The following is a 10144-nucleotide window of genomic DNA, read 5'->3' as shown; positions in this document are numbered from 1 at the left end:
TGCCACTCACCTGTCACATCAGAATGAAATTCTATAGCCACCAGCCTGCACCCAAGCTCAGTTGCTAAGACATTCCCTCCCCCTTGCCCTGCCATGTTTATAAATAGCCTACGCCTTCCTCAACACCACTGGACACGACTTCATTTACGCTGCTGTGCACCATTATTCTGTTGTCTGCCACCACACCTCGCTTGCTCCATTCTAAGTTTTGTCAGCCCTACTCCAACATCCACGAGCGCAATAAATAAGCAGACTACCAAAGCTAAGTCTGAAATGTACGGTGCAAACTCCAAAAGAAGGCCCTTCGGAGAAAGACAACTGTGGTATGCATATTCTCATCCATGATTCGGTAACCTCACCACCAGATTTTTATGTGGCATAAAAACAGGTCAGCGAAAACCTGTAGGCAGGCCATCATTACTTGACTCTTTAGGTCAGCGGGTTTCCAACCAGCAGCCTGTGCAAAAGCCTACTGCCAGGCATAAATTTACTGTTTCAAATTCAAATTCTTGAACTCCAGTTAAAATGTGTTGGGGCTGCACGCTGAAAGATACTAACAGCTGTTGCATTCAGATATTAAGTCAATTCAAAGAAAGATGAAGCTCTTAATATGCAAGATCATGCTTTCCTTTATCCAGATTCTAGCATCATAAAAAAATGACATCTTAGTTATAAACTTGAGAAACAATAGAAAAATCTTTCAGATCAAGAGAAAAAAGAAATTTTTTTTTTTTTTTTAAGAGGGGACACTGAAGTAAAGTGTGCACATATGTATATACATATGTATGTACATATGCAGACACATGATGTAATTTTCGGATATTTTCCAAATAAGTATTCACATTCTGCTAATGTGAATTAACTGAAGCACAGTATGAGAATTGAAGCACAGCCTCAGATTTTATTTAGAATGAGTTCAGCTTCTCCACATAATTGTGACAACGAACCTGAGTTTATTAACATGCTACTGTTGAAGCTAATAGTAGGCGCTTCGATGTGAAAGCAAACAAGCTACTATCATCCGCTCTCTTAAAAGAAGAGGTTACAACATCATTCATACCTTCATTATTAGTAGCATTTTCTGTCACTGGTGCAGTGGCACTAGTTCCTGCTGCCATATCCAGAAGAGGCTGAATTATTTCAATTTTAAATACTCCGTTTTTCTGCCAAAGGTTCAGGACGCGGACTATTTTACTCTGTTGAAACAAAAACAAGCATCAACGCTAAATACGGCTTTCCAAATTTCACAAATTCCAAATTTACCTTCCATAGGTTGAGAAGAAAGGTTTGAACAACACAGGACTTCAACACGACCAGGCATACCTATTTAACAACCCCTGTTGTCATACGGGTCAGCAAGACCTTTTGCACGGCCAAGATGAAAACTGCCAGCTTGTTTTACTATCCGCTCTAATAAAAAGCAACTCCTGCCATTTTTCTAAAACCGTTCTGGCCAGTCAGGAAATCCAGGTCTGATGTACAATAGAGGAATCCACGTCAGCCCCACCATTACTTCACAGTCACAAAGGTGTGAAACAAATAATGAATGCCACAAGACAGACAGACAAAGTGAAGATGAGCCAGAAAATCCTAATGAAGAGGGGAGCAACTAGACTATAAACTGCTAGAACAAAGCTTTGAAGTTAAAAGATTGTTTACCTAAATTTTTTTTCTACTCATCCACCCAATTCTATGTTGACACCAGAAAACTCATCCCCATCATTATTCAAAATACCAGGAAAGCAAGTGGAAAACATTCTAACTGCATAAAGATTAAATTAGAACCTCTGATTGTCAGCTGTTATTTTAAGCCCATTACTTTTTTTAGCATTAAGAACACTGAAGCTTTCAGGAACAAGCTGGAAATTAGCCTTTCCTTCTTGAGCCCAGTATTAAACAACATCTAACTGCCCGTGCTGCTTCAGTTGAACGTGCTAGCAGGTAAAAGTCAGAATACATGTATAATTGATAAACCTGTCCTTTTTGTATACTTAAGTCATCTGACTGGCACACATACACCTTTTAAGTACTTTTTACTTTTACTGTAGCTGTTAAGAATGAACTGATTCTGTTCCTTCTTGTTTCAACAATTAAATGCCTTACTGTGACTCAGTTATATATACCCATGAACATCCACCTATTCTTTCATACGCTAAGCAATTGAAGAATTTCACAAAATGTTTTTACAATTAAACCAATTAGAGATAAACCTGAAACATCTATTTTAAAATAAGATTTTGGACTAATAAAACAGTTCACTTTAAAATAGCAGCATTTTTTGGCTTTGAGTACTCCCCTGAAGACTGGAAAATAATAGGAAAGCAAAAACAAATGAATACATTCAATACTCTTGTTTTCAGTCACATGTTAGTCTTACAGAAAGGCTGTTAAAAAAGAAGTAGTAGGATCGTTCTCTTTGGATTCAACCACAGTTGTCGTGTATCTGAGGATCAGGGTGGTTTTTTGTTTGGGTACTGGAAATCCATTAAAGCAAGCATGTTATAAATAGTATTATTCTCCTAGTGGAAAGCACCTTAATTATTTTAGCAGTGAGCTATCAGGTAGTTCCACAAAGGAGATGGATAGTCTAATTCATTTAGATGAGCAAAATGGTAACCACAAGGACAGAAAGAAGGGACTGCTTTGTCTCACCTGGGTACTAAGCCAGAAGCTCCAGAACATCAGATTCAAGACTTAAAGGTCTAAATGTTCCACATTAGAAAACTACAGACCATCAAAGCCTTTCAACAGCTTAGTTAGAAAGTTAGGGGAAAAAAATCAGTCAGAAAAAGTGTATTTTGCTCTTACAGTGCTACAAGAAGAGCGAGTGAGCTCTTTTTCTTCCATTTTCTGGAAACCAATTGGTAACTTCTAAACCAAACCTATCTTGGTCTTCTGAAATTGTTCTGACAGACGGCGTAAAAGCCATCTCCTGTTGGTAGAATCCTGGACCATCATGAATTCAGAATACTTTCTGAAACTCTGCTCTATCAGCAAGTACAGAAAATCTAAGAAAACCAAGGCCTTAAACCAGCTTTGACAATGGAGAGCAGCAATGAAATTCTCAAGTACAGGATTTGTAAAGACTGAGGAAGTCAAGATGGTGATTTTCTTAGAAAGTATTTGGGAGCAGAACCTTCACTGCCTACAATACTGGAGCTTCTTCCATAATGTTTTCTTTCTGCGGGAAACACCATCTTCGATACTAAGTTTTCCTGAAGAAACCTCAAGAAGAAATGTTTTGGCGTAGTCGCACACACTGCTGAAGTGTCTGCATGGGCAAAACAAAACTGAAGTAGTTAGGCAAAATAAATACTTAAACTAGAACTTGCAGTTTGCTATCATATTTGATAATCTTTCTCAACATGTTTATTGTATTTCATATAATAAGATTCACTACCATGGAAACACCAAGGTAGCACTGCTACCAATTCACAACAAAACTTGACAAATTAGAGTTGTACCTTGTCTTCAGATGGACAGAGATACAAATACTGGAATGTGGCAGTAATGTTTTTAGAGAATCTTGGCCCAAAAACATCTTTGTCTGTTCCAAACTGGTGACGAGACTGACGAACAATAGAGTCAATAACGTACAATCCAGGGACTTTATATTCCGGTTTGCACTGAAAAACATAAAGATGGTTTTCCATTATGCAGCAATACTAACAAGGTAACATGCATTCACCTTAGATCCTTACACAAAATCTAAACTTAGTACACTTGCTTAGAAAAAAAATTAATTTGTCCCATGAAAACCCACTTATTTTTTATTATTTTCATTACATATTATTAGTAGTATTGTTAATATTCTTAGTATTGCTGTTTAGTTAAATTATTTTAAATTATTAAATTGTTAAATTGTTTTTATCACAACTCAAGAGTTTCCTTGTCTTTTCCTCCAATTCTCCTCCAATGGCAGGGGGGAGCAAGTAGCTGTGTTGTACTTAGTTGCTGGCTGGGATTAAACCCCAACAGTCCACCAAAAAATTAGTGCTTTACTTTCATTTTGTAATTAGAAATGGAAAAGAAAGGAAAAAAACCTGCTTTCTCATTTGGGACAGAGTAAATATACCTGGACAGCTTGAAGCAGCCTTATCTTGTCAATCACTGCTTTTAAAGTACCTTTATAGCTTGACAGTATGTGACTGCAACAACAGGTCTCCTGCAGTACAGTACAGACTGCCACAACTCTGCTATCAAGCTACCTCACACTCAGTGCACTGAACTACTTCCACCAACTATTTTCCGGAATTCAACGTAACGTCCTTCTCTGGACATCTCTGAAAGACTTTGAAAGAAAACGGAGTATTTTTCCTGTTCACACAGAGGAACTTTCTTAAGGCAGCATGATAGCTTGGTTTTACTGAGTATTACATTCTAGCCTATCATTACACGCCTAGGCAAGCATGAAAATGGTATTTTCTGAAAATATGTATTATCTTAGCCAGTGAAAATTTTTAATCTGAAGTTCAGTACCTCCAGTTGCTGGGCAGAGGAAGAAGGGGGAATTTTTTTTTTCCTCCCCTTCTTAACTTACTACAGAAAACTACAGTGAGGAGATTATATAGTCAAAGAGATACCAGAATGTATAAAATCCTAAAAAATTAGAATTTCCTCCCTCAATCCCTGAATAACATAAGACCTTTTGGTTATTTACTAGCATTATTAATAACAACTAGTAACAGATGCAAACAGTATCTTTATCAGTAGATTACTTTTTTTTTTTTACCTTTTTGATAAACTTCTCTACGATCTGGACAACATGCTTGTACAGCTGGAAAATAAATACACAAATTAGTTTATCACAGTGACTGATAATTTTAGTAGTATTTTAACTCTTTGTGCTTACTATGATTTAGGAAAGACTACAAAATACTGTAGTCACATTCTAAAAAAGTATGTTATAAAGCTAAGTTAACCCAGCACAGAGAAAGGGATTTCATAGGCGGAACAGACAGAAACAAGCCATCCTGTCTGTGAGAAGTACGTCAGTGAGTATCCAAAAGACACACTGCTTCTACAGCGTTAAGAGTTTTCTGGATTTACTTTCTAAGTAAGTCTGCTGTTTCAATATGCTACGGTGCAGTTGCACCCTGCCACATGAAAAATTTCATTATATAGAAATCACAACACCTTAGTGGGTGTAGCATTAAAAAAGCAGTGATTCAACCAAAAAAAAAAAAAAAATCAAGCTGGCATTATGCTACTAGTCTAAAACCAAGAGATGATATTCACCACCCACTTGTTTCTAGATAAAACATTCTAAACGCCAGCTAGAATAAAACAACCATGAAGCTAAGATTGGGAAATTCAATGATGCATTTGTTTAGAAGTAAAATAATTAAACATCGCTACTGTTACAGTTCCACATTTGTTCTATTGTACTTTACCTTAATAGCTTTAATGGCAGCTTTTGTGATGAGAATCATTTTTGCTCGAGAAATCGGAGGTTTCATCTCCATCAGTGAAAAGAGCTGAACAGACAAAACAAATATTAAAAATGTATTATGAGGTTTAAGCAGTTAACCAAAAAGACAACATTTCACACAACTGACTGATTACTGACATTCCACACCATGTATCGCCACAACACCAGTTGGCCCTTGAGACAGAGAGACCAAGAGGCAGACCTTTCTAGGCCACGTCCAAAGCTATCTGCCTTGCGAACTAACCCATATTCACCCATTTACCAGGTTTTGATAAGGCTGCAGCCAAAGTTCCATTTGTGTCTAAAAATTAGTATCTGCTAACTTATGGTACAGGCATTGCTAACTTACGGTACGGGAACTTGCTATTTTACAAAATTAATATACACCAGAAATAACTGCAGCTTGGTTAAAATTAGCCTGAGTATCTGCTTACCAAAGAGAAATATTAGGACAGCCCTACAGATAACTAGACCGACATCATCCTATAAACTCAAACCAATGTGCATAAAAGTATGACAACTTTCATCCATCAAGGTGATCAAATCAATCAAATTATCCTACTATGTATGTCACTGCAAATGTCTTCAGTGGTGATTTTACCATTTCGTTTGCTACGACCATACCTTATTATTATTAAAATTAACTGCATCAACTGTTTCGGAGAATCCTCTACACTATTCTCCATACCAATGTCACCCTGTGGAAAAGTTAATCCCTGAAGTTTACAGAAGTTACTTGTCTTCACAGATGACAGTTGGAGGTACTCTGTGAAACCGACTTAAGAGAATAATTCTGATCTCCTTTCTATAAAAATAGCCCAAACACACTATTTTAAAGAAATTTAATTGTAAGTTAAGAGTGCTATTCTGTTAAAACCATTAAGCACAAAAAGGGATTCTGCTGTGCTAAATGTAAACACCTTTTTTTTAAAAAAAAAAGCCTGAATTCACAGGCTATATTCTATATTCAAAACATGTGGGATACAGGTAGGATGTTCAGCTCTCCAAATCTGAAAGTGTGACTTTTCAGAAAGAAAAAACACCCAAATTTAATTTTCACAAATAGCATCACCTTGACTTACATCTCATGTGTGAGGAAATCTAGTACTAAACACTTTCAAAAAGCCTTGAACCTAGGCGTTCAGAGAAGACACCGCGCACTCTCCAGTATTGACCGTAACTCTGAAAACAAGTATTAGCTTCACATTTCAGAAACTGAGATAAACTGAATCTTGAACACAGAACTGTCAGAGCTAAACATCCGTGAAGAGCTGAACACAGAAAGCTCAGAGAAGAGGGATACACGATCCTCCAGACTCCAGCACCACCTGAACAGCATGACATTCTTACTGTATTTTGCGTCCTGTAGAACATTGTAAGAGAACTGGGAAGTAAGGAATTTGGGGAAGGGGTTTTTTTTTTAAATAACTGTCCTATAGTCTGGCACACATAAGCATGCACTCACACACACACACCCCCCCCGGAAGACAGCAAAATCCAACGCACATTTCACCACTTTCCAGACCACCCTGCCTACTCTGGATCGACAGTGAATCCTACATACGCCATAAGCTGACGCTGTAATTTCATACCATAAAATAACCAGTTGCAAAAATTACACCGCATACTACGCTATGGGGTTTTTTTAATGGGGTACTGTGCACACTTCTGTTCTACTAGTCATTAGACCTGGGCTTGTCAGGACCATTCTCTGTCTCCAATCTTCCTTCCCATCTTCCAAGCAGAAAGAGAAGCCAGAACCCCAGTACTACTTTTTAATTCCTCCTTCTGTATCACAGCTCATGGTTAGGTGCTCTGCTTCATTAAATATTACTTTCTATTCTTCCCACAAACTTTATTTCCTATTTAAGCTGTGGCTTACTAAAGGTAGGATCGTTATATTGTCATGATTTGTATAGTGCAAAAAACCAGAGATTTTCAGCATTTCCTACACACACATAATCATTTTTACCGTGAAACATTCCCCACAAATCATAGAGAAAATGGTTTTGCATTACATAATTTGATTTTGCTCTTCACAATAAAGGAAAAATACAGCCCTTGCACACTTGTCAAAAATATAGTCAATTATTTGCCACAAAGCAAAATAAGAGAAGTATCTTCATATGACAGTGTAATGGAAAGTAAGAAGCCATTTAAAAATTAATCTCTTATTTTTCTGTTGAAGTTCCAAGATCCTTGTGAAGTGACCAACTTACACAGATTTATTCACCACCTGAATTAAGGAAAAAAAACCCGCAATGCAGAAGACTAAACAAAATGGCCAAATATTTAAAGGCAAGTGAAGCGATCACAAGACTTTCAGCAACACAAAATAAAAGCCTTGCACCAATAAAATACAAAGAGTAGACAAGAAAGTATTCACTTTCTTAATTTGATTCCTGTTCCTGGAGATACAAAAGAAGAACTATTGTCCTTCAAGTCAGTGGTAGACAGATACCTTTTCCAAATCCAACGTCAAGTGAAGACCATCACTTTTCATCACTAATCTCCATAAAAGGCAAATTCTAGTGCCAGAACGTTTGATTTTTAAAGCCATTCAAGCTGTAAGACATACTTCAGCTAACATCCCTGCTTGCTGACAAATCACAGTACAGACAAATAAAAACTGTCAGATAAAAGACAGGAGAGAGGTGTCTGTGAGTTGACTTGTTAAAAAAAAAAAAAGAGCTTAATTTCAATTTTGAATTATGTTTCTTTAGAGTAAATGCAAAGACTCGATGAACAAAGTCATTGCTATTATTAAAACTCAGGACAATCTGTTTTAAGAAGTAATTAAAAAAATCCAAACACCACAAAAAAACCAACCACAAAACCAAAAAACACCACCCACAAACAAGCTACCAGAAGGCTTGAAAAATGAGATGGAGGAGGAAAAAAGCAGCCAACATCAAAACAGGCACTCCATATCCTTTCCTTTACACACCAAGAAGCAACTGGTCCTCCAGAAAAGGAGCCAGTCCCATGTAACAAGAACAAAGAAGCCAGTGTGAAAGCAGCTCTTCAGCGTTCGTATTTCAGGAACGCAACCAGAGAGAACCAGGAAACTGGGAGAGCTCATAGAGCCGGGCAGAAGATGACAATGAACTAGTGGCAGCAAAAAATAAAAGGAAGCATCTTAAAAAGTACCCTAAGAATGATGTTGCAACTGGGGAGGGGGAAATATCCAAGAAGAAAGAAACTGCCAGAGGGCAGGCAAAAAGGCAATCAGTTAGATGCACTGAAGTAGCCAGGGAGAATGCAATAAAGAATATGGTAGCTTGGAGAAGTCATTAATTAAAGAACACGAGAGGCTGAAACTTAGGCTAATAACGCAGGAATAAACACAAGCTTTGGAAGAAGAGGACTGAGCAGATCACCGTCAATTGTTCCTTTGGTGTTACAGACAGCACGCTGGGCAACAGCAACAAAAACACAGTAAAAGCAATGAGGTCAGTCACACAGGTATTTCCAGCTCAGGATGAACTACAGCTGAAACATGCATCAAACTGAGATGCAAACATTTTATATATAAATATAGATGCACACATACATATATATGTATATACATATATGTATCCTGCCCTCTGCTCACATACACCCCCATCACCATCTCCTGGAATAGCACATCAAAACTTCGTTGCCTTTTAAAATTTTCATAAGATGTCAGAACACCGAACAACTATTTTAAAGCTGATTTTTATTTAATTTTCAGTATCATAGCTACATGTGTCAAAACCATGTTTTCAAGATGGGTAAATCTAAAATTTAACAATCTTACCAGTTCCTCGTGGATTTTCACTGTTAGGAGGAGAAACTGTTCAGTAAGACGCCCATGTACTTTACATTTGCATATGTTCGATTAGACTTGGATCTTTGTTCATACACATTTCCCAAACTACTGTATGAAAAAAAACCAACCACTATTTTCAGAGGACCATCCTTCCAATAATAATTTAATTCCTCAAGGGCACCATGATCAGCTCAAGAAACAACCTGAGACACAAAAACTTACACTTTAAAAATAAAAAAAGAAACGTGACGGATGTAACAGAGGCAATGATAATTTGCAGCTTGAGAATGTTTCCAGTGTACTGCCTCACAACAGGGGCCTGTCCCTGGAATGCTCTGCCCTGTAAAGCTTGACCTCCTAGAAATGACTTGCTGGTTTTACCGACCATAAGTGGATGTTTGGAGACCAAAAAAAAAAAAAAAGCTCATAGTTGCTCCCTACCTTCCTTCCCCACATAGTGACACCACTGGCTAAAGAAAAAAGCTATTCCTACTGCCCACAGCCTCCAGTCCATTCATTTGGCAATGAAACCCAAGCAGGATATCCCGTTCACTGGGGGGTGGTGTACTATAGGTGAGAGACAGCAGGGGGAAAAAATGAAGTGAAACTTTAAGTAAGAACCAATTAATTCAAAAACTATTCAAGACTTGTACCTTTATTCAGTTTTGATCATTTCAATAGTTTAAGAAGAATCGTCTGCGTGGATTTCTTCATACACAAGGAAAAACTAATGTAGAAAAACTAGCAGAAAAGCTTAGCCACAAAATGTTATCAAAATCATTAAGGCAAAGGTCGTAAGAAAAACTTTCCTGTTTCAATTACAGTAGTCTCACCTGTTGAAAGTAATATGAAAAACCCACACTTCTGTTTTATACAAGCTCTAGCTTAGGATACAATTTCAGTGTAAGAACTTCCAAATA

At 37.4% G+C, this 10144-nt stretch overlaps 1 protein-coding gene across 1 annotated transcript in view; it reads right to left on the bottom strand.

The window, feature by feature from the left end:
• The window catches only part of SCAF4 (SR-related CTD-associated factor 4), a 26546-nt gene extending 21073 nt beyond the window's left edge, over positions 1 to 5473 (bottom strand). The window contains exons 1-4 of the mRNA XM_010160605.1: positions 5394 to 5473; positions 4733 to 4777; positions 3465 to 3626; positions 1061 to 1196 (exon numbers count right to left, since the gene is read on the bottom strand). Of these exons, the coding sequence (XP_010158907.1) occupies positions 1061 to 1196; positions 3465 to 3626; positions 4733 to 4777; positions 5394 to 5465 (415 nt within the window). The 5' untranslated portion in view covers positions 5466 to 5473. The remainder of the gene's footprint in view (positions 1 to 1060; positions 1197 to 3464; positions 3627 to 4732; positions 4778 to 5393) is intronic.
• Between the last annotated feature and the right edge of the window lie 4671 nt (positions 5474 to 10144).

Source organism: Eurypyga helias, unplaced genomic scaffold (assembly GCF_000690775.1).
Source record: "Eurypyga helias isolate BGI_N326 unplaced genomic scaffold, ASM69077v1 scaffold6251, whole genome shotgun sequence".
NCBI classification, from domain to species: Eukaryota; Metazoa; Chordata; class Aves; order Eurypygiformes; family Eurypygidae; genus Eurypyga; species Eurypyga helias.
The sequence above is the reverse complement of the archived record's forward strand: the minus strand, read 5'-3'. Positions and strand labels throughout refer to the sequence as shown.